General features: G+C 46.3%; 1 protein-coding gene and 1 pseudogene across 2 annotated transcripts in view; both read right to left on the bottom strand.

The window, feature by feature from the left end:
* Positions 1-507: 507 nt before the first annotated feature.
* Positions 508-24,061, bottom strand: part of SLC3A2 (solute carrier family 3 member 2) — a 38,767-nt gene continuing 15,213 nt past the window's right edge. The window contains exons 2-10 of the mRNA XM_007462119.1: positions 6,455-6,892; positions 5,480-5,653; positions 4,801-4,895; positions 3,098-3,166; positions 2,934-2,992; positions 2,606-2,786; positions 2,360-2,503; positions 1,142-1,225; positions 508-1,017 (exon numbers count right to left, since the gene is read on the bottom strand). Coding sequence (XP_007462181.1) covers positions 655-1,017; positions 1,142-1,225; positions 2,360-2,503; positions 2,606-2,786; positions 2,934-2,992; positions 3,098-3,166; positions 4,801-4,895; positions 5,480-5,653; positions 6,455-6,892 — 1,607 coding nt within the window. The 3' untranslated portion in view covers positions 508-654. The remainder of the gene's footprint in view (positions 1,018-1,141; positions 1,226-2,359; positions 2,504-2,605; positions 2,787-2,933; positions 2,993-3,097; positions 3,167-4,800; positions 4,896-5,479; positions 5,654-6,454; positions 6,893-24,061) is intronic.
* On the bottom strand, positions 17,729-18,610 carry LOC103071129 (40S ribosomal protein S4, X isoform pseudogene; annotated as a pseudogene). The gene has a single exon (XR_014368661.1). The product of XR_014368661.1 is annotated as a 40S ribosomal protein S4, X isoform pseudogene (transcript).

Consider the following 24,061-nt stretch of genomic DNA (forward strand, 5'->3'; position numbering starts at 1 on the left):
GTCCACCATACGCTTAATTTTATACATCTTTCTTCTCCATCTCCTCACAAGAATATAAGCCCCAAGGAGACAGGGATCTTTGTACTCTGTTCCTTCCTGTGACCCCAGGACGAGAACAGCTCCTGGCACATGCTGGGCACACAATAAATTCTTGTTGAATGAAGAACCTGAAGCATCTTTTAGAAGTACCTTTTAGAAAACAGGCCACCCCACTCCCACTTTTTCTCCCAGAAAGGTGAAGTCTGCAGAACAGGAAAGTGACCACGCTTGGCTGGAGACCACTGCTGAGGAGGTAAGGAAGAGTCAGCAGGAGCTGAGACCTCCGGGCCCGGTGGGAGCCGGGTTGCTAGTTCGTCCTGACACCACCTTGCTGTTGTGACCTCGACAGGCCCCTTCCTCCCTGGTCCTGATCACTTGTGGGGGGTGGGGGCGGTCCAGTGGGGGAGAGGGGAAGAAGGGGAAAGAATTTCCTGCTGTTGACAGCGGGTAGAGGGAAGACAAGGCCATACCAGGTAGGGGTGACTTTTATTTGAAACCAGAAAACACCCTATTCGGGGGTTCATCTGTAACAGTTTAAAAAAAAGAGAGAGAGAGAGAAACCAGAACTCAAAGGGCCTGGGGAGGGGAGGGGAGGGGAAGGGTAGTGGGCCCAGGTCAGGCCAGGTAGGGGAAGCGGAGCAGCAGCCCCTCGTGGGGCTCCAGGTTCAGGTGCTCCAGCTCAAGAGGGGCGCCCTCCTTGTGGCCTGGCTGTGTGCTGAGCAGCAGATCCACACTGGCTGGCAGGCTGGTGCCGGCAGGCAGGCTGGAGGCCCCCAGCCTGGCAGGCTGGCGCACATCCCCGAAGTTGAGTACTATGAGGAAACGCTCATTCTGGTCCCACTGCCGGATATAGGCGAAGAGGTCGGGCCCCAAGGAGAGCGCGTGGAAATCTCCGTGCAGCAGGGAGCGCTCCTTACCCCGCTGATCACTCAGCCATCGGAACAGGGAGAGGAGGGAGCCAGGGTCTTCGCTCTGGCCCTGCAAAGGGTAAAGTGATAAAGATACAGCAGAAAGGGGTGGAGGGCTCCCCGGGGCACGAACTCCCACCGGCCACCTGCCCTCACCCCTTGCCGATCAGGCCCTGCCCATCTAAAACCCTTACCTTCACAGTCATGGTGGTGTTTACAGGTCCTGAAGTGTTGGGAAAGCTGGATTCATCCCACAGCATGACCGGGGCCTTCACAGGCTAAGAGGCAGGGAGAATAGGACTTGGAAAGACCTGGGCCGCTCTCCAACTCCTCCTCCCGCTTCCAGCCCCACAGAAGTACAACGTCCCCCACCTCAGGGCCTCACACACACTGTCCCCTAGCCTAGAGGGCGCTTCTCACAGACAGCCACACGCTAGCCCCTCACTGCCTGCCGGTCCCTGCTCAGGTGCCTCCATCGGGTTTCCTGTGGCCATTTGATATAAAACCACCCACGTCCCCACTCTCTAGGCCCCTTACCCTGCTTTCTTGCACATATCAGCACCTGGCATCTTTTTTTTTTTTTGTGGTACGCGGGCCTCTCACTGTTGTGGCCTCTCCCGTTGCGGAGCACAGGCTCCGGACCCGCAGGCGCTCAGCGGCCATGGCTTACAGGCCCAGCCGCTCCGCGGCATGTGGGATCTTCCCGGACCGGGGCACGAACCCGTGTCCCCTGCATCAGCAGGCGGACTCTCAACCACTGCACCACCAGGGAAGCCCACATATCAGCACCTGGCATCTTTATCAATATGTGCTTACTATCTAATTTCACCACCTCCAGCTCTTTTGTGCACCGCTGTATTTTTGTTTCCTCCACGCATAGCATATAGGAATTACTGCATAAAGCTTTGTGGAATAAGTGGATGACAGGTTCTATAAATATCAGCTTAGGTGTTAACCTCCAACCCCGTGGCTAAAGCTAACCGGGTGCCTTCATGGTCTTACCCCACCAAGGCACTCGCTGCACGTACTGCTCTTACTCATCTGGTTCCCCCACGCAACTGAGTTCCTGGAGAGCAGAGCCTAACACAGAGTACCCGCTGTCCAGTGAATGAATGAATTACTGAGTGATGGCTACCATACTGAACTCCTACCAGGAGCCAGGTATTGCATTTTAAAATACACCCTCATTCAGTCCTGACTACCCTATAAAAAAATAGTATCACGCAGAGATGACCAAGAGTCAGAGAAGTGAAATAACCTGCCAAGGCCACACAGCAACTGCCCAGGTGGCTGACTAGCAATCCAACGCAGGTTCCTCCCCAAGGCTCTTGCCCGTCCACCGCCAGCCACAGAACCACCGTGACGGACGAATGCAGCCTCCCCCACTGTGCTGGGCAGGCAGCAAGCGATACCTGTCCAGGAAGGGCAGCTTCCTCTAGGCCAATCTCGTCTCCATAGCTGAAAACTGGGGTCCCTGGCAGGGTGAAGAGCAGCAGCTGGTAGAGTCGGAGGAGCTGAGGCGGCACGAAGGAAGTCAGGAGCCCCGACTGAGACAACTGCAGGAATGGAAGCACCAGTGAGCCCCAAGGCCTGCCTCTGCCTCCACTCCTTTCTTCCAGGAGGCCTCCTGCCCCCTCTCCTACCACTGTGGTACTCACACTCCAGCTGCACCAGCGGCTGCCAAAGGCGTCCAAATACTGGGTGACCAGGAAATTTGTATGCTTCCCAGTGAAACTGGAGGTTGACAGGTAAGAGCTGGTCAACAACAGGTCCTCGGTGGATTCGAGCAGGCTGAGGATCTGCTGAAGGTCGGAGGAGTCTGTGCCTGCAATCAAGAGCCTGCACAGAGCAGAGCACGAGTCAAGGGTAGTACAGGACAAGGAAGGAAGGTTTTCTGGACTAGGAACTCTGCTTCCTGGGGCTAGCACTCCACTGAGGGTTTCCCACAAAGGAGCTGAGTTAGGGGAGCCAGGGTCTGGTACCCACCTGTCTTCACTGAAGCTCTTAGTGATGTTCTGCCACTCAGCCAAGAATGAAGACGCATCCTAGAAGGAAAAGAGCAGAGGCAAGAAGCAGGGAACACTATCAGGCCCTGGCGGGTGCTTCTGTTCTCACCCAGGCTCTGCTTCTCGCGTGGAAAGGGTACTCACTGTCAGATTCCCCACATCCCGGACCTGGAACCCATCCACACCAGCCTGCAGCCAAAACCTCAGAGCTTCCTATAGGAGGGAGGCAAAGGAACAGAGGAAAGATATCAACACTGATGCAAAGGCTCAGCCCACACTAAATCTTGCCTACCATGCACTCTCCTGTGGCCTCTGGAGAGTCACTTGCTTTGAACGGTCTCACTTTCTTGCCTCTATTATAAACCTGTAGGTAGCCTTTAGTTCCCTTCCATTCTAACCTATCATTGATTCTCTTAGTGACATAACGCTCTATTTCTCTACTCCTCCTCATGGGGAATCACAAAGCTTTACCTTTTTTTTTTTTTTTAAGCTTTACCTTTGACCCCTACAGAAAAGACTGAGAAAAGTGTGTTCATACATGTAACTTCATTTAACACTTAGCATGTGTGGAATGCTGGTATACTCATTTTACAGATAAGGAAACAATGTCAGAGAAGCAAGGAGGCGTGCCCAAGGCCACAATCAGAGAGCAGCAGAGATGGGACCGAAAATGCTAACGGAGATCCCAAGAAGAGTATACTTACTCCTCTCCCAGTTTCCTGGAGCCTGGGGAGGGTGTAAGTAAAAGAGCTAGTCAGAGACAAGACCAAGGATAAAAAAGTGAAATTCAAAGCACAGCCCCAGGGCAGTTTAGCCAAAGATTTGAAAAGAGAAGCCAGCTCTGCAGAACAGGCCCAGGCCTGAAGCCCTGGCATTCATGGGGCACATGACATGGAACCCCACTCCTGCTGCCCCTCTCTTCCTCTTTCTCTCTCTGATCCATGTGCTCTCTCCTCTAGTCTCCATCTTCATCTGAGGCTACAACACCTCATGCCACACCATCTGAAAACATTCCCTTCTCAGTAACTTTTAAAAGGTCTTCCAGCAAGTAGCAAGGAATGAACCGAATGACCCCAAGAGTCAACTGAAATCAGTCAACTGGGACTACAGAATTCTACCTCAGAATCACGGCTGGCAAGCAAAGTGTCAGAGTCTGCCTCCATTTTTGTTCTACTCTTTCTGAACTGGTCAGTGTCCTAGAACCCAGGCATTAGGAGCTGGGATGACATTCAAAGCCCCACTCCCAGCCTGCAGGGTACAGAGTTTGAGCCTAGGCCTTCAGAGTAGGCAGATTAGAGAGATAAGACTAGTTGGAACATCAAATCCCAGGGCACATTAAAGACCTGTGAACCTTAGCTTCCTCATTTACAGATTAGGGACACTGACAGGGACCTTGCTTGGTTATATAGGGGATTAAAGAAGGTATATAAAGTACTCAACATACTCCCAGACACATAGGAAGACCCCAATGCTTAAGATTTCAGACTGGGCTCCACTCCAAAACACATCAAATAAGAAAAGGGAAACCAGACAGGACAGAATTCCCATAGAGAAAGGGCTTCCTCTCCCAAAAGGAAGAAAATTCACATCTGAGAAATTCCCTTCCTGGCACTGTCACCCTCAGAGTCAGGGAAACAAGGAAAATGAGTGGTCAGAAAAGGAACAAACAAAAATAGGGGTGCAATGCTTGCCTATCCTTCTGCCTGTGGGAGGAGCACACCTGCTTGGCTCCAAGGAGCAAGGGGCCCCTTGGCTGGCACCGGGCTACGTTTATAGAACTTACTATGAAAGGACCGAACAGCCCCAGCATCCCGCTCCCACATGCCATAAGCACCAACACAACTCACCTTCACTTTGGTGGCCACAGTATCAATCTGAGTGGAGTGGAACCACAAGTTCTGGCCCTTGTAGTTGGGAGTGAGGTCTAGGATGACCCGGATGCCTAGAACAATGGAGGGGGAGGCGGTTGATAGAAAGACTCTGGGGGGAGGGGAAAGGAGGAAATCAACAAATATAAGTCGGCACAGTATTTCCTACGTATTGGTACAAAAGCTTAGATTTGAACCCTGGCAAAACTCATTCCATTGAAACAGATATGAGCAAGTGGCAGGGTGGGAGGCGGGGGGAGGGTCGTGTAACAGAGAAGGCTGAGCTTATGAGGCCCTGGGCCCCTGACCCCCAAAGCGAACCCTGTTCAATGTAAGAAAAGATTTTACTTGGATTTTTTTTCAAAAGGACCCACTCTTTTACAAGTTTTAAAACCACTGATTTAGCAAAAACCTTCATTTTGCAAATAAGGGCACTGAAGCCCAGAAGTTAAATAACTGCACATCCAAGTATAGAAAGCCTCTGAACCACATGACAAGTCCATTTTAGGCTGAAGCCTAACAAACCTCCCCTGTACCTGCCTTAGGAAAACTCTGAGCCACTCAGCAATAAACCAGACAATAAAGCTATCCGGCCTTTCCTCTGGCCAGAAGGCCAAGCCCTTCCTAGCTGCTTCCTTGCGAGCTCTAGGACACCCACTCTTTTTCTTGGCCGATTGCAGGAGACTGTCAAAATCTTCCTTGGAGCCAAAAGCGGGGGCGATCTGTTCCAAGTTGGTTCCTGTGAGGTCATCCTTCTGGTTCTGGTGAATTGGGCCCAACACAAAACCTTTTACCTTCAGGGTGCTCAAGTAATCAAGCCGCCCCTTCAGGCCTGAAATGGAGAAGCAGAGTTTAAAGTGACGCCTCCCTGAGGCCCCTGATCGCCCCTATTCTCCCCGAGACGAAGTGCGCGGGGGCATGTTTTGTGTCCACATAGCTGTGTGCGCATCTGTGTGTGTCCACGCACTTGGGGTGTTGCCAAAACTTCCCACCGAAACTAATGGCAGCTGTCCTCTCCTCACCGAACCTTATCATGCTAATTTTAATCCTATTTTATTGTGTTAAGTTGGCTCTAAAAATTAAAATTTTTAAATTCCATAAACAGAGCCTGGGGCTACACTGCAAGACAGGTCCCTAGGAAAGGGTTTACTGTCACTGTTGTTCTTCCAACAATGGTGAGGGTACATCCCGTCACCCACCCCCCCCCAGTCCCATCTGGCTCCCCTCCTGCTAAACAAAGGGAGGGCAGGGGGGAACAGCTGCAGAGGGGGCCCACTGGCCTGGCCGCAGCAGTCAGGAGGGGGGGGGGGGGGGGAGCGGTTTGGCTGGATCACGAGAGAAGCTGTTGTAAGGAGACTAGCACATTGCTTCAGAAACCTGCAGCGATAGGCTCCTGGCGCCGGGAGGGGGAAGGGAGGATGCTGAGTCAGCCACCCTCAGGAAAGAGGGAGTGGGGGGCGGTTTCCTTCGAAGAAAGAAGGAGGGGCTACGTCCCAGGGGGCGGTCACCAGTACCAGGAAGGGTGGAGAACCACCTGGGTCAATCTGGGCACAGGGGTCGAAGCCGGTGACCAGTTAAACCAGGGGAGCGCGGGGTGGGGGTGGGGGTGGGGGTGAGGGAGCCCCGGACTCACCCACTAGGTCGCCTGCGTCGCGGCCCTGGAAGGCCTGAAGGTCGCCAATGCGGTAGAGGGCGCCCTTGTGCCACCAGCTCATTGCGGGCAGCTCGCGGCAGCGCGGCGCCCGAACAATGATGACCACGGCGCCCGCCAGCATGCCCAGCCAGCCGAGCCAGAAGAGCAGCAGCAGCGCCCAGCGGGTGCGTACCCAGCCGGGCCTGCCTGCCACCTTCAGTAGCTCCTCTTTAGACAGGCCTGTGAACTTGACCGCGGCCGCCGCGTCCGCCTCGTCGTCGGCCACCTTGATCTTCACCAGACCATTCTTCTCGGTGCCGCCCGCCACGGCCACGGCCACAGCCGCACCCGACGCCGCGTTCATCGGCTGCTTCTCGGGTTCCAGCTCGTTCAGCTCCACTTCCTTCATGTCCACCTCGGCGTCCTGGCTCATGGTGCCTGCGAAACCGGCAACACGACGCAGCCTGCGGTCAGCTGGTGGCTGGATAGCTGCCCGGACCTCCCAGCCCCAGAACAGTCTCCCAGGTTTCTGTGACTCCGCTCAGCTTCCGCGACCGCGTCTGCTGGCGGGCGGGCGCGGTCTCTGGGACTAGGCACGGGAGCCCCGCCCCAGCCCGCCCTTTAAAGTGGAACATCCTGGATTGCTCTTCCAGGCACTGAAAGGGTGGGCGGCGGCCGAGGGAATAATGTTGGGAACTCGCTTCCGACGGCCGTGTGGTCCAATTCCTCACCTCGAACAGTCTAGCCCTAAGGTTCGGACACAAAGAAGGCTGAGCACGGAACCACCTTTAGGTGGGCGGGGTCTGTGCTTTGTCCTGCCTCAGGTCCCCGCTGGTCCCTGGCGCTGCCGGAAAGTGGGCTAAAGGGGATATCCAGCACTGCGGGGGGGTCCCGAGGCCCTTCTTTGCCCACTCCGAAGGTTTGTGACTTCCCTGGACACCACCCTCCATTTGCCCCTGGCCCAGGGCTCAGGCCACCGCCTGGTCTTCCCAACTTCGCAAGGCCACTTGTACTCTCAGAGCCATTCAAACTCAACTCAGCCCTTTCCCCCACCAGACCTTGTCTTGTCGGGCCTCTGGGACTTGGCGCTAGACCTCCGATTCCCCCGCAGGGCTACTCCCACTCTTTCAAGGTATCTTGAATTTAGTTCAATTAATTCATCATGCGGCAACTATTTACTGAGTGCCCACTACAGTACTGTGCTTTATTAACTTTAGTGAATTAACCCTAATCTAGCCTTCCCCATGATATTTTATGATAAATCTGTTTGGACAGGACAGTTGCTGACACTCCCCATCTTACCCTACCCCACCCCCACTTTCTGGCCCCAGGATGTCAGGCAGCTAGGAATCTGACATCCAAAAGAGATGGATGGACAGCCTCAGGGCTGACAACATTCTGGGGCTGGGCCTCAGTTAGAGGCACCCACCTTTTCCTTACACCAGATCAGAAGATTGCCATGGCCTGAATCTTCCCCACCTTGCAGGGCCTCCCACACATTAGCCCAATCTCCCCACGGTGCCATGGTTCCCTTACCTCCCTTACCCCTTCACTATGCTAGGCCTTGGAAGCAGCTGGCACTGCAGAGGCCTTGAAAACCACCCAACTTCTCCCCACAGAGGTCCTTGGATTGAGAATGAGACAATTCACAGCAGGGACTGCCGGACATCAACACCATGAGGTGCCAACACTCTCAGGAACTTCTTGTTCCTGAGCAGTGCCAGCTGGGTTATTTTCAGAGAGGCGCTGAAGGAAATAAGTTCTTTCTCCCTCTCCCACCTGGGCTGGAAGCCAAGATAGCTGTGTGTTTGGAAGAAAGCAGAAGCCAAGATCTGAAGAAATAGAAAAGGTACCAAAGGAGAGCCAAGAGAGTGAAAAGGCTCATCCCGTGCCATTCCCCTTCCTTCTTCGTACCAGAGCCCATCCCCATCCCTCACCCCAGGCAAGCGGGTAGAGGTTGGAGTTCAGACCTGTGCTCAATGATGATAAGAAGTCCAGGGTGCCCTGGGCATGCCAGTAAGTGCCAACCAGGAGCTGTGAACAGACTTTATCACCAGCATGAAAGCTCAAAGTTAAGAACTGTGGGGTCAGACACTCTCCTTGAGATAGTCCAACATAACACCCCCATACATACACATAGTATCTCACTCACAGCCCCCCATGGCTCCAGAAAGATGAAACAAATCCCTCCTGCATGCGGTAAATAAGCTAACAACTTACCTTCCCAAGTTTATCACCCACCACACCTGCCACAGGGACCACCCTCCAGCAACATCAGCCTTCAAATACCTGTTAGTCCCACAACACACCCAGCTTTGTCAGGCCTCTGCATCTTTGTACATGCCATTCCCTCTGTGTTCTGCCCTTCCTGTTCTGCCACTCTGCCTCATAAGCTCCAATTCCTTCCAGACCTAGCTCGAATGATAGCTTTTCTCAACTCCCCCGAAAGGATTACTTTCCAGCCACTGTGCACCGATCTCTTCTACAATTCACGTCTCATTTGTTCATTACATTTCCTTGTCTGAGTGTCGGCACTTCAAGACAAGTGGCAGGGGCCTTGTGCTATTTGTTGATGGACGTGCCTGCTCAGGGGTAGCACATAGTAGGCACTTTGTAAGTGTTTGGTAAACGAGTGGATGAACTATTATCAATCAAACCCAAATTGCTCCCTTCTTAGAAATAATTCAACAGAAGTAGCATGTATTTGAAAAGAAATGTGCACCTCAGTGTTCACAGCAGCATTATTTACAATTGCAAAGATATGGAAGCAACCTAAGTGTCATCAACAGATAAATGGATAAAGAAGATGTGATATATACATATATACACACATAATGGAATACTACTCAGCCATAAGAAAGAAGGAAATTTTGCCATTTGCAGCAACATGGATGGAACTTGGAGGGCATTATGCTACGTGAAATAAGTCAGAAAAAGAAAAATACTGTATGATATCACTTATATGTGGAATCTAAAATATACAACAAACTAGTAAATATTATACAACAAAAAAGAAGCAGACTCACAGACAGAGAAAACAAACATGGTTACCAGTGGCGGTGAGGGGCAATATAGGGGTGAGGGAGCAGGAGATACAAACTACTGGGTATAAGATAGGCTCCAGGATGTACTATACAACATGGGGAATATAGCCAATATTTTGTAATAGCTGAAATGGAAAGTAACCTTTAAAATTGTATTAAATTTTTTTAATTAAAAAAATAAAATGCAGGGCTTCCCTGGTGGCGTAGTGGTTGAGAGTCCGCCTGCCGATGCAGGGGACATGGGTCCGTGCCCCGTCTCGGGAAGATCCCACATGCCGCAGAGTGGCTGGGCCCGTGAGCCATGGCCGCTGAGCCTGTGCATCCGGAGCCTGTGCTCCGCGGAGGGAGAGGCCACAACAGTGAGAGGCCCGTGTACCGCAAAATAAATAAATAAATAAATAAATAATAAAATGCAAAAACAAAAGTAGCATGTGAAGGTAAAGGGATAAAAGTGAAAAGGAATTTAAACAACACTGTATGGTATCAAGATGAAGCTGTTTACGTAGGAAAACAAACCAAAACTTGTAACTGTTCAACCAAATAAAACAAAGAATAAATCTGGGTGAAGGAGAGGACAGAAAAGCAACCGGGCAAGACTGCAGAGAAGAGGGCTGAAGGTGACTAGGGATCCTCAGATTCTACAATGTATGTTGCTAAATATAAAACTTAGTATTTATTATAGAATTCAAAGTGTATAATGTGTTCAAGAAGAATTTAGCCTTCAAGAAAAGGCTGGGACAAAGCAAAGAAAAAAGCAGTTCAAGAGTCCAGAGGCCAATAAGGACAAATAATGAGGCCACAAGCCTTCAGGACTTTACACTCACTCAGAAGATGGGGGTGGGGCCCTGAAGTTCAGAGGGCCAAGTGTACAGAGAAAGTTCCTTGCTAATCCCCTGTTGAAAAAATTCATGTCACCTGTTTCCCAACAAGTGAGGATTACTTGATCTTAGCCAAAAGATATGGAAGTTTTTTCCCCTCAGTGTGTAAAAAAAAGAATTCCAAAGACAGAGCAAAGATGGGAGGATAGTTAGAAACTTAGGAGACCGTCCAACAGACACGGCAACGCTGCCAAAGCTGAAGGCATAATTCCAAAAAACCCAGAAAAAAAGCATTCAGGCTCTGCCTCTAAACTACCCATCAGCCTTGAGTTTAGCCATTTGAAAAATGGATGACGGCTGAAGTTAAGGAACCAAGCATCTGGAAGCCAAAGTGCAGCTGAGATGAAAGCAGAGAAGGAGGCTGACCCCAACCAAAGGGGCCCACTTGGCAGCTGTTATTAGAAGAAGCGATGTTGAAATATTACTTTACTACAAATCCTGCAGAAGGGGCACTGGCTGCTGAAGAGAACTGTCAGAGCTGTCTTAGTGAAGGGTGAGGAACGTGACGGGGGATAAAAGCCAGAAAGGGTAAAGGAAACGCCAACCAAAGCCTTCTCTTAGAAGAAGAGAAATGAAAACACCTGGAAAGTATCTCATACTCACAATGGACAAATGAACAACACTGCAGCAAGCCGTTCTCTCTAATGCAACCTAGTATTAAAAGAGAAACACCAGAGACACAGCAGATCAAGTTATGGAAGAGCTAGAGAAGTACTTTTAACATATTACCCTTGGATCGATGATGTCATATATTCAATTGATCAGGACTTCCCTGATCAGTTTCTCAACCACTGGTGGCGCAGTGGTTAAGAATCTGCCTGACAATGCAGGGGACACGGGTTCCAGCTCTGGTCCAGGAAGATCCCACATGCCGCGGAGCAACTAAGCCCGGCGCCACAACTACTGAGCCTGCGCTCTAGAGCCCGCGAGCCACAACTACTGAAGCCCGCGCTCCTAGAGCCCATGCTCCGCAACAAGAAAAGCCACCACAATGAGAAGCCCGTGCACCACAACAGAGTGGCCCCCGCCCACCGCAACTAGAGAAAGCCCACACGCAGCAACAAACACCCAACGCAGCCAAAAAACAAACTCAACTTAAAAAAAAAATAAATCTCAACTTTAAAAAAAAGATATTCAACTGATCAGAGACAGAATACTGATCTCATCAAAAGGCTAACTGGTAATAAGAGATTAAATGATTCCTTAAATGATCACCAAAGTACTCCAACGTCAGCTCCTTCTGTAGTCCTAGTCACACAATACTGGTGGGTATTGTCATCTTCCCCATCTCAGGTGCTCCTCAAAACTTTCTATCATCACATTCTTTGGAAAAAAGTCACTAAGTGTAACCACACTCAAGAGGTATGAAGTTAAGCTCTGCCTCCCAGAGCTGGGAGTATCTTCATAAATTATTTGGGATTTTTCTGTATGGAAGATTTGTCTCTTTTCCCTCATTTATTTATTTATCTATTCATTTATTTATATCAGTATAAGTCAACATATGTATGTATTCTTGGATACTTATTTTATACTTTGGGTTAGAATCCAACACTATATTGCTTTGCTGCTCAAATTATTCCAGCTTTGGCCACTGCGAGCTCTTTCAGTCTGGCCACTGTGTCCTTTTAATACATTCCCCCTTCCCCCGCACCCTCTTTTTGTAGCACTTCTCTGCTTTCTGGCACCGCAAGATGCTCCAGGTTCATCTTGTATATTCTCTAGGGCCCCAGCCCTAGAATCAGCCATTTCTCCAAGGAGCCCTGGTCCCTTTTATTGGAGAATAGTATTAGAAATCAAGATATGGGCACTCAGATGTCTTTTTTTTTTTTAATAATTTTATTTATTTATTTATTGGCTGCGTTGGGTCTTCGTTGCTGCGCACGGGCACTCCCTAGTTGCGGTGAGCAGGGGCTACTCTTTGTTGCGGTGCGCAGGCTTCTCATTGGGTGGCTTCTCCTATTGCAGAGCACAGGCTCTAGGCACGCTGGCTTCAGTAGTTGTGAAACGTGGGCTCAGTAGTTGTGGCTCGCGGTCTCCAGAGCGCAGGCTCAGTAGCTGTGTTGCCCGGGCTTAGTTACTCCGCGGCATGTGGGATCTTCCGGGACCAGGGCTCAAACCGTATCCCCGGCATTGCAGGCAGATTCTTAACCACTGCACCACCATGGAAGTCCCTCAGGTGTCCTTTGATGAACAAAAGTTATCCATCAAAAATATATCAGTCTCGGTAATCTGCCTGCCAATGCAGGGGCCACGGGTTCGAGCCCTGGTCCCAGAAGATCCCACATGCCATGAAGCAACTAAGCCCGTGCGCCACAACTACTGAGCCTGCGCTCTAGAGCCTGCAAGCCACAACTGCTGAGCCCACGAGACACAACTACCAAAGCCCACGCACCTAGAGCCCATGCTCCACAACAAGAGAGGCCACTGCAATGAGAAGCCCCTGCACTGCAACGAAGAGTAGCTCCCACTTGCCGCAACCAGAGAAAGCCCATGTGTAGCAACGAAGACCCAACGCAGCCAAAAATAAATCAATAAAATAAAATAAATTAAAACATATATATATATATATATATATATATATATATATTCAGTCTCGGGACTTCCCTGGTGATCCAGTGGTTAAGACTCCACACTCCCAATGCAGGGGGCCCAGGTTCGATACCTGCTCAGTGAACTAGATCCTGCGTGCCACAACTGAAGATCCCACATGCCGCAACTAAAAGATCCCACATGCCACAACTAAGACCCGGAGCAGCCAAATAAATAAATAAATAAAATATTAAAAAAGCAAATAAATAAAGGGCCTGTATTATTTAATAAATATATGTATATATTAAATATATATCAGTTATATATTTATATATTATTAAATATATACATGTATATCAGTCTTGGGAATTCCCTGGCAGTCCAGTGGTTAGGACTCTGCACTTTCACTGCTGACAGCGTGAGTGCGATCCCTAGTCAAGGAACTAAGACCCCACAAGATACACGGAGCGGCCAAAAAAAAATTATATATATATATTATATATAGTCTTTTCTTGTATACTCTGGTTTTGGGGGGTTTTAGTGTCCTATTTTTTTTAACATCTTTATTGGAGTATAATTGCTTTACATTGTTGTGTTAGTTTCTGCTGTATAACCAAGTGAATCAGCTATAAGTATACTTATATCCCCACATCCTCTCCCTCTTGCATCTCCCTCCCACCCTCCCTACACCAACCCTCTACGTGGTCACAAAGCACCGAGCTGACCTCCCTGTGCTATGCAGCTGCTTCCCACTAGTTATATTACATTTGGTAGTGTATATATATCAATGCCACACTCTCACTTCGTCCCAGCTTGCCCCCTCCCCTTGTTCTTAAGTTCATTCTCTACATCTGCGTCTTTATTCCTGTCCTCCCCCTAGGTTCTTCAGAACCTTTTTTTTTTTTTTTTTTTTAGATTCCATATATATGTGTTAGCATATGGTATTTGTTTTTCTCTTTCTGACTTACTTCACTCTGTATGACAGATTCTAGGTCCAGCCACCTCACTACAAATAACTCAATTTCGTTTCTTTTTATGGCTGAGTAATATTCTATTGTATATATGTGCCACATCTTCTTTATCTATTCATCTGTCAATGGACTTTAATGTCCTATTTTTTAAATCTTTCCTTACTTCAAGGCCTGAAAGATACTCATCTATATTTTCTACACAAAAAAAGGAAGGTTTGTTTTATTTTTGACATTGCAATCCTTAATCAATCTTTAGTTTATGTTTACTTATGGCATAAGGTAGAGAGCCTATCTCATTTTTTTCCCACATGGGTAACTGTAACACAATTAAAATACATACATACATACATATATATATATATATATATATATATAGGGTCTTTGTCCCTAGTTCCTGACAGAGAGCTCCTAAATCCCTTAGAATCTCGTGGGTGATAGGAATGTCTTTTGTTTTAATGAGGCGCTCTTGGTGGACTTCTAGAAAGCTTGAGGATGGGGGCTGGTTATCAGAAAGGCATGATTGGAAGGTTGGAACTTTCAGTCCCACCCCCCAACCTCTGGGAAGGGGAGAGGGGCTAGAGACTGGGTTAATCACCAATGGCAATGATTTAATCACTCATACCTACATAATGAAACCTCCATTAAAAACCCCTAAATGACAGGGTTCACAGTTTCCGAGCTGGTCAACACATCAGGGTGCGGGTGAGGTGGCACAAACACCCCCACTCCTTGCCCTGTGCATTCTTCCATTTGGCTGTTCCTGAGTTGTATCCTTTATAATAAACTGGTAATAGTAAAACGCTGTACATGTCCTCAGTCCCTCAAGGACCCCATTTATTCTTAAGTCTACTAAATGACCCCCAAATCTTTGTTCATCTATAGTTAGTTCTATATTTCTACTTATTCAAAATTAATCTTATCTTGCCATTCCCACAATCCCCTATAGCCTCTCCTCCTCAATCCCCCTGCTCAGTATCACAGATCAGTGAGTGACACTGGCATTCTTCCAGTTTTCTAGGCCAGAAGCACTTGGGCAATTTTCTTAGCTCTTACATCTCCCTATCCTCCCTGTCCAGCTAGATGCTGGTATAAACTCTGTAGCCTGATTAATGTAATTACAGTATCTCTACCTAAAGAAAAACAGAAACTTCTGCTGCCTGCTATCACACAATTCTCTAAACAAGTTGGAAAAGGTTCCAAGTCTCCATCCAGACTTAAAATGTGCCAGCTCTTGCTCCTGCATTCAGTATTTCAAATTCTGTCTTATAAATGTATTTATACAAATAAATATATTTGTATTTAATATAAGACAGTGTATTAATATATTTGCATAAGCAAATGTATTAATAAATAAACGAAGCTCTCAAGCACTTTTGATTTTCACAGGCATTCAAAATGGCTAAATGTTACCAGAGCTTTCCAAAAATACAATCCTAAAGACACATAATGAGACGTTGGGATCTTAGATTTCAATATGCACTTCCTGAACATAAACTCTTCCTTCATTCCCTCAAGGCAAGTGACTCGGTATTTGAATAGCTCCGCCCACATCTGCCCCTGCTCCTACCTGTGCACCCTTTTGCTTTTTTTTTGTTTTTTGGGGGGGGTTTTTTTGCGGTACGCGGGCCTCTCACTGTTGTGGCCTCTCCCGTTGCGGAGCACAGGCTCCGGACGCGCAGGCTCAGCGGCCATGGCTCACGGGCCCAGCCGCTCCGCGGCATGTGGGATCTTCCCAGACCCGGGCACGACCCCGCGCCCCCTGCATCGGCAGGAGGACTCTCAACCACTGCGCCACCAGGGAAGCCCCCTGTGCTCCCTTTTGGGTCAATTATAGGAAAAATCCTCTTAGGGCTCCATGCAGGGAAATAGATGCCTGACTACATTAAAAAAAATTTTTTTATATTCAGTAAGGTGAAAAGGCGGTATATAGTGTTGAGAAGTAGACATTTAGGGACAAGTATGGAATATAATAGAAACCTGAATTTGAAATAACCACTCACTCTGGACCTAAAGTGGTTAATTTCAACAACTCTCTGTAAAATAATTTGGACTACAGATAAACTAAAGACAAATTAAAAAAAAAAAAAAGTAAAATACATCACTAAGAAGGGAAACCCTCTTTTCTATTTCAAAATAGAAACTGTTACACTAATGAAATGCTAACTAGAATGTAACCAATCTGAGAAAGGAAATAAACTTTTTCCTTACAATCAGTGATTACCACAGCCTGATTTTCACAGCTTCTTTTGAACCATTATAAGTCCCCAGTAACACATGTTCCCAGAGGTGCTGCAATACCAGGCTGTGATATCGCGATATAAGAAATATGTATTTGGGACTTCCCGGGTGGTCCAGTGGTTATGACTCCGCACTTCCCCTGCAGGGAGCACGGGTTCAATCCCCTCCTCAGGGAACTAAGAACCCATATGCGGTGCGGCCAACAGAAGGAAACAAGGAAGGAATTTGGTCTTCATCCCTCTTTCCTGGCACAAGAGCTTCTAAAACCTTTGGAATCTCTAGAGTAAAGAGTGTCATTTTGTATGTTAACAAGGTAACCTGGGTGGGGGTGGGTGGGTTCCAGGATGAAGACTTGTTGCCAGAAGAACCTGAGTAATTAGGAGTTTGGAACTTTCAGCGCCACCCCTCGGCCTCCAGAGGGGAGAGGAGCTGAAGGCTGAGTAATCACCAATGGCCAGTGATCATGCCTATATAATGGAAACTCCATACAAATCCTAATCAACAGAGTTTGGAGAGCTTCCAGGCTGATGAACACATCCATTTGCCAAGCAGATGTCACACCTCAAGTCCACAGGGTCCTAAGACCCTGCGCTTGGAACCTCACCCTATGTACCTCTTCATGTGGCTGTTCATTTGTATCCTTTATAATATCCTTTATAATGAACTGATAATAGTATGTAAAGTATTTCCCTGAGTTCTATGAGCTGTTATAGCAAATTCAAACCCGAGGAGGGGGTTGTGGGAACCCCCAATCTTTAGCCAACTCACAAGTGCGGGTAACTTGCGGATCCACTACTTGAGATTGTTGTGTGAAGTGGGGAACGTTCTGTGAGACTGAGCCCTTACTTAACCTGTGGGGTCTGTGCAACCCCAGGTAGTTTTACAACTGAATGAAACTGTAGGACATCCAGTTGGTGTCCCCACAGCATTGGAGAATTGCTTGGTGGAAAACCCACACATTAAGTGTCAGAAGTACTCTGTGCAGAAAACATCATGGTAGTTAGCAGTAAACAGACCATTAAAGCAGATTCTTCTCACAGACCCTCGCACTCAAATCTGGAAATGTTATTTAAGGAAGTTTTTTTCTTACTCATTTCACTCAACAGAAAAGGTACAAAATATCTACGGAAATGTAGGCATTTAGAGAGATATTTTTAAACAGCAGAAATCTAGATTCTGGTTATCACACTTCCATGAAAAGAGTAAATGATCTCAAACAAAAATGTGTACTATTGGGCTTCCCTGGTGGTGCAGTGGTTGAGAGTCCACCTGCCGATGCAGGGGACGCGGGTTTGTGGGTCTGGGAAGATCACACATGCCGCGGAGTGGCTGGGCCCGTGAGCCATGGCCGCTGAACCTGCGCGTCCGGAGCCTGTGCTCCGCAACAGGAGAGGCCACAATGGTGAGAGGCCCGCGTACCGCAAAAAAAAAGACAGAAAAAAATTTGTACTATTAAAGGTGCTGACTAGAGAGAAAATTAAAACTCAAAAGTCTAAGAAAAATGGATCTTATAGCAAGTTTGGAAAGGGGAGTCCTTTTTCATCCTCAAATTAGAAAGCAGCATTAGAATTGAGTTACCATAGAGCAAGTTTCTTTTTTTTTTTTTTTAACACTAAAGAGGCTTTTAATTATGTAGCATTATTTCTAAGTACAAAGACTTTCCCAATCACATCACTTAGAGATCATTTTATCCACTGCTCTGTTTGGCTGCCAGTCTCTTGTCTCTCTCCTCAGCAATGGTAAGGCGGATACCCTTTCCATGAGGAAGAGAGATCCATGGTTTGTTGCCTTTGCCAATAACGAAAATGTTGGAGAGCTGGGTGGCAAAGCTATTGCCGTTGGCGTCTTCCACGTGAACTACATTAAAAGAACCAGGATGTCTCTCCCAGTTAGTGATCACACCAATTCTTCCCAGGTTAGCACCTGCAGTCACCATGCACGGGTTACCAGGGTCAAATTTGATGAAATCAGTAATCTTGCCAGTCTCCGAATCAATCTGAATGGTGTAATTCACCTTGATGAGGGGATCAGGGTAGCGGATGGTGCGAGCATCATGGGTCACCAGATGAGGGATTCCTTTTGTCGCCACAAAGATCTTTCTCACTTTGCATAACTTATACTTGGCCTCCTCAGGTGCAATACGATGAACAGCAAAGCGACCCTTGGTGTCATGGATCAGACGAAAATTCTCTCCAGTCTTGTCCATGCTGATGACATCCATAAAACCAGCAGGGTAGGTTATATCAGTGAGGACCTTGCCATCAATCTTAATGAAACGCTGCATGCAGATCTTCTTTACTTCATCTCCTGTTAGGGCATATTTAAGTCTGTTCCTTAGGAAAATAATTAGGGGGAGACATTCCCTCAGCTTGTGGGGACCGGTAGATGGACGAGGAGCAAACACACCAGTCAGTTTATCCAGCATCCAATGCTTTGGAGCTGCTACGCGCTTCAGGTGCTTCTTGGGACCACGAGCCATGGCTGCGCTAGGCACGGAAAGAGCGAGCAAGTTTCTTTAAAATAGTAATATCAATAATTTACAAAACACTTGTATAGGTAACTAAAATTTGATTTGGGGAATAAAACTTACACCTAAATGTTTTTCTTACTTATAGAAAATAAAATTCTGTACAGAAAAATCAAACTGAATCTAGACAAACTATTAGAATAAGAGTTCAATAAAATACTAGACATAAAATAATATACAAAAACAATTCTGTTCTGTACACCAGTAGCAAACAACTAGAAAATGTCTTTTTTTTTTTAAAGTTGCCATATACACTAGCAATGAAAACTAAGAGCTAAGATAAAATCTAACAGTAAATAGATAACTTCTTTATGAAGGAAAAGATAATATCCTACAGAAACACATTCACAAAAAAACACTGAGTACCTAGTATGTGCCAGGCACTTTTCTATGAGCTGGGGTGGTAGTGAGGAAAGAGACCCTGCTTTCATGAAGCTTAATTCCACTGAGTGAAAGAAAGACAATTAAAAAATACTCAACCATACATAATATGTCAAATGATTACAAGTGCTTTGAAAAGATAGAGGAGGGTGAGAAGGAGACTACTTTATTCAAGGAAATCATCTCTGAGGAGGTGACATTTGAGCAAAGACCCAAGGAGGTAAACAAACAAGGGAGCTTTCTAAAAGAAAGTTTTCTAGGTGAGGGAATAGCAAGTGTAAAGACCAAAAGGAGAAATGTCACATATTCATGAATAGAAAGATTTGATGTCATAAAGAAATTAATGCTCCCTGATGAAATAAAATTAAGATAAGAAAAATTTAACATAAAATTTTTCTCTGCAGTTTGAGCCACTACCCTGCCCTTTCAGTGTGCATTGTGCATCTGCATTATGCATTAACTAGATCCCCTTAGAACACACAGCAATGCCTACTTGCAAAAAGAAACAAGAAACAAACAAACAAAGCAATTTCCTCCTGGCACCAGGAAGTAACTCCTTAGAAGATAAGATAACATTCCTTTCTCAATTCTGTAAGGGGTCACAATAACTCACAACTCGCCTTGTTGGACTATGTTACTTTGATGTATGACCCTTTGTCTCAAAAACTTATAAAACTGTGCTTTAACCTCTAACAGAGGAATAGTCCTCAGAGCTTTCTGAAAGACTGTCTCCTGGGTTATAATCCTCAGGTTGGCTTAAATAAAATTTTCCAGTTCTTTCTTAGATTGACTATTGGTTAATTTTTTCATTGACATCCCCGAACAATCTGTCTATCCACTGCAATTCCAATACAAATCTGAATATCTGTTCTTGGGAACTTTATGATTCTATAACACGTGTAAGAGAAAAGAGCCAAAAACAGTAAAGATATTTTTTTTAAAAAGTAATATTTTTGAAGATAAATGCTACCATATACCAAGCATGTTATATTCTTAAGTAATAATAATAGCATGCTAAAGTAATAATAATAGCATGCTATAGCCACAGGGATGGACAAATGGACCAACAGAACAGAATATGAAATCTAAAAGAAACTCATGCATATTTGAAACCTTAATATATGCAGAGATAATATTACAACCACTGGAAGAAGGAATTCACCAAATGGTGCTGAAAAAAAAAAAATTAGGTCACTATTTAAAGGTAAACACAATAATATATTCCAAGTGATTAAAAGACCTAAGTATGAAAAACAAATATTTAAAATTTTTAGAAAAAAAATTAGAATATCTTTCTGACTTCAAGGTAAGGAAGGAGTTCTTAAACAAGACACAAAAGCACAAAACGTTAAGAAAAGAACTGATAAATTCTGCAAGAAAAACCTGTGCATCACGAGACCATAACAAACTGAAAAGACAAGCCACAAACGGGAAAAGACATAGTATCTGAAACTAATAAAACAACAGAGTCTTGCATAAAACATATAAATCACTGAAAACCAGTAAGGAAAAAGCCAACAACCTGGTAGGAAAAAAAAGAAAAACATTTACAGACTACGAACAGTCATTTCACAAAATTGGATACACAAAAGAATGGCCAGTGAACTCTTGACACATTACATAACCTTAGTAGTAATCAAGAAAATGCAAATTAAAATCACAACAAAATATAATTTTATGTCCATCAGATTGGCAATATTAAAACATCTGACTGAACCAAGTGATGACAAGAACATGAAATTGCATAAGTGACATTAACTGGTACAATCTCTCCAAGTGAGCAATTTGCAAAAGCCTGTAGAATTGAAAATACTCATAGCTATTACCCAGAAATGTCATTCCTGGATTCATAACCCAGAGAAACTCTCATCCACATGCACAAAGCAATACACAAAGGATTTCACTGCAGCACTGGTTAAGTAGTAAAAACTTGGAAATCTTAAAAAGGGTTTATCACTAGGGGACAAATAATTTGTAGAAAATGTCTAACTAGAGTACTATAACTAAATCTTAAAGAGCTAGGGCACCAAAAGACAGAAAAAAATGCATCAAAACTATAATGTTAAAGAAAAAGGGGAAATAGCAGGTTTCACCTTAAAATTTTTTCCAAAAAGTAAATGATACACAGGACACCAGCAGTCTGCATTTTCTTTTTAATAAATTTATTTATTTATTTATTTATTTATTTATTTTTGGCTGTGTTGGGTCTTCGTTGCTGTGCGGCCTTTCTCTAACTGTGGCAAGAGGGGGCTACTCTTTGTTGCAGTGCGTGGGCTTCACAGTGCATGGGCTTCTCATTGCGGTGCCTTCTCTTGTTGCGAAGCACGGGTCTCTAGGCGTGTGGGTTTCAGCAGTTGTTGCACACGGTCTCAGTAGTTGTGGCTTGCAGGCTCAGAGTTGCGGTGCACGGGCTTAGTTGCTCTGTGGCATGTGGGATCTTCCTGGACCAGGGCTCAAATCCGTGTCCCTTGCACTGGCAGGCAGATTCTTAACCACTGTGCCACCAGGGAAGTCCAACAGTCTGCACTTTAATTGACATCTATCCCAAAATGGAGAACCACACCATTCATGAAGGAACTGAGACATCAGACTGATTTGTGGAATGGACGGAGCAAGCCTCTGGTTCATCTCCCTGTTCCAAAATTCCACTTAATAAAGTAACCTCAGGGCTCCCCTGGTGGTGTATTGCTTAAGAATCTGCCTGCCAACACAGGGGACACGGGTTCGAGCCCTGGTTTGGGAAGATCCCACGTGCCACAAAACAACTAAGCCCATGTGCCATAACTACTGAGCCTGCGCTCTAGAGCCCACGAGCCACAGGTACTGAAGCCCAGGCGCCTAGAGCCCGTGCTCCACAACAAGACAAGACACTGCAATGAGGAGCCCACACACCGCAATGAAGAGTAGCCCTCGCTCGCCGCAACTAGAGAAAGCCCGTGCACAGCAACGAACACCCAACGCAGCCAAAAATAAAATAAATAAATTAAATAAAGTATCCTCAGGTAGAGGATTTATGAGATGTTAAATGATAAGAATAGATACTAACCTTGATCTTGGGCCAAAAAACAAAGAAACAACCTATAATTAAGATTCCCTAACCAACAAGGACCTACTGTATAGCACAGGGAACTATATTCAATATTTTGTAATAACCTATAAGGGAAAAAATCTGAAAAGAATGTACCTACGCATATGTGTGTGTGTGATATGTGTGTGTGTGTGTGTGTGTATAGGTGTGTGTGTGTATACATGTAGCTGAATCACTGTGCCGTGATTCACTGACACAACACTGTAAATCAACTACACTTCAATTAAAAAAGAGAAAAGTTCTCATCAGGCTTTGCTTCCCAAACTTTCACGCAAGGCCATAGAAGCAGCCTTAAAGTTGTTCCTTTTAAAATTCCACATATTTGGCACTTCCAAAAACCAGTCTAATCCTTTCCTGGGAGGGCTTCCCACTGTCACTCCTCCACGGTTCAGGAAATAAGGAAATTCTGTTCTCAGATTGAATTTTTGCCCTCCAGGTGAACATCCTATCCTGCTCCTTGCAGAGCACTTGCTCATTTGCTTATTCCTACTCCTCTACTAGTAGAGGCAGTGCCTCCTGCTGCCAGGAGAGGGCAGACCAATTCCCTGGAGCAGCTGCCATCCTCCCAAAAAGATTCCTGTTAGAGGAGCCTGTTTATAGTTCAAAAGTATTTCTTCTAACAACCTCTTCAGGAGCTTACTTCATAGCACACAGCAGGTAATCAATGAATTCTAGTGACATGCCTTGTTATACATGATGGGGATAAAGTAATAAATTATTCAGACAAGATTTCTGACCTCAGGGAATATATGCCAGAAAGGGGTCAGGTAGAGCGACGGGGAGGGAAGGAGTGGTGTTATTGAAACTGAAAAGGGAAACTGGGCTTTGCTGGCTCTGTTGGTAGTGAGACAGGAAGACAAGAGTACAGCCATTTCGGAAACGGCCTTGGGCAAAACAGGCCTTCAAGCTAAAGAACAAAGGCCCTGGGGCCCTGAGTCCCAGAGACAAAAACCAGGCTTGGGCTTCCCTGGTGGCGCAGTGGTTGAGAGTCCGCCTGCCGATGCAGGGGACACGGGTTCGTGCCCCGCTCCGGGAAAATCCCACATGCCGCGGAGCGGCTGGGCCCGTGAGCCATGGCCACTGAGTCTGCGCGTCCGGAGCCTGTGCTCCGCGGAGGGAGAGGCCACAACAGTGAGAGGCCCGCGTACAGCCAAAAAAAAAAAAAAAAAACAGGCTCACAGGAATAAAAGATTAACTTTATCTCTGTTACACTAACCTAGCTGCCACAAGACAAGAAGCTCAACTATAAATTTTAACCTTATCTGTTCCTGTGCTTTCTTGCAGAAAATTCTCATGCATTTCTTTCCCCTCACAGAAGCACTCCCTATTCCTGACAGCCAACCTGGAGCCACCTGCTGCTGATCAAAGAGCTTTGATGATTTCTGGAAATTATCATTCATCATGAGACAAACCCTCCCTTTTGTTATGAAAGCAACTCGCCCATTCTACTCAGGGAGCTGGCTCTTTTTTTTTTTCCTGCCTTCTCCCTTGTGCACAAGCTATCTCTATTAATAAAAAGCTTTGCTTGCCTGAGAGTCTTGTAGAAGCGATATTCATTTCTACAGTATTGCTGTCCAAGAGTCTGGAAAGGGCCTGGTAACAGTAGGAACAGACTTTAAGAGCAAAGGAGGAGGATTCTGAGCTGAGATCAGCTTTTTTATTTGGAAAGATCACTCTGGCTATCCTGGGGAGAATGGATTAGAAGGGGGTAGAGTCAGAGCCAGGGAACCTGGTTAGGAATCTCTAGCAGAAATCCAGGGGTGAAGGGCTTCAACTAGGGTCCTGAGAAAGAGAAAAGTAGCTGCTAATGTCCAGAAGCTGGCCTGGCCCTCACTGCTAGGCCCTGGTGTTCTCATGTTGAACATAACATCAGACACGGCTACTCTGTGGTCATGGTGGATGAAGCAAAAACCAGAACAAGATCATTCACATAATCACGTCCTAAACACAA

The sequence above is a fragment of the Lipotes vexillifer genome, unplaced genomic scaffold, assembly GCF_000442215.2.
Source record: "Lipotes vexillifer unplaced genomic scaffold, Lipotes_vexillifer_v1.1 scaffold1129, whole genome shotgun sequence".
Taxonomy (NCBI): domain Eukaryota; kingdom Metazoa; phylum Chordata; class Mammalia; order Artiodactyla; family Lipotidae; genus Lipotes; species Lipotes vexillifer.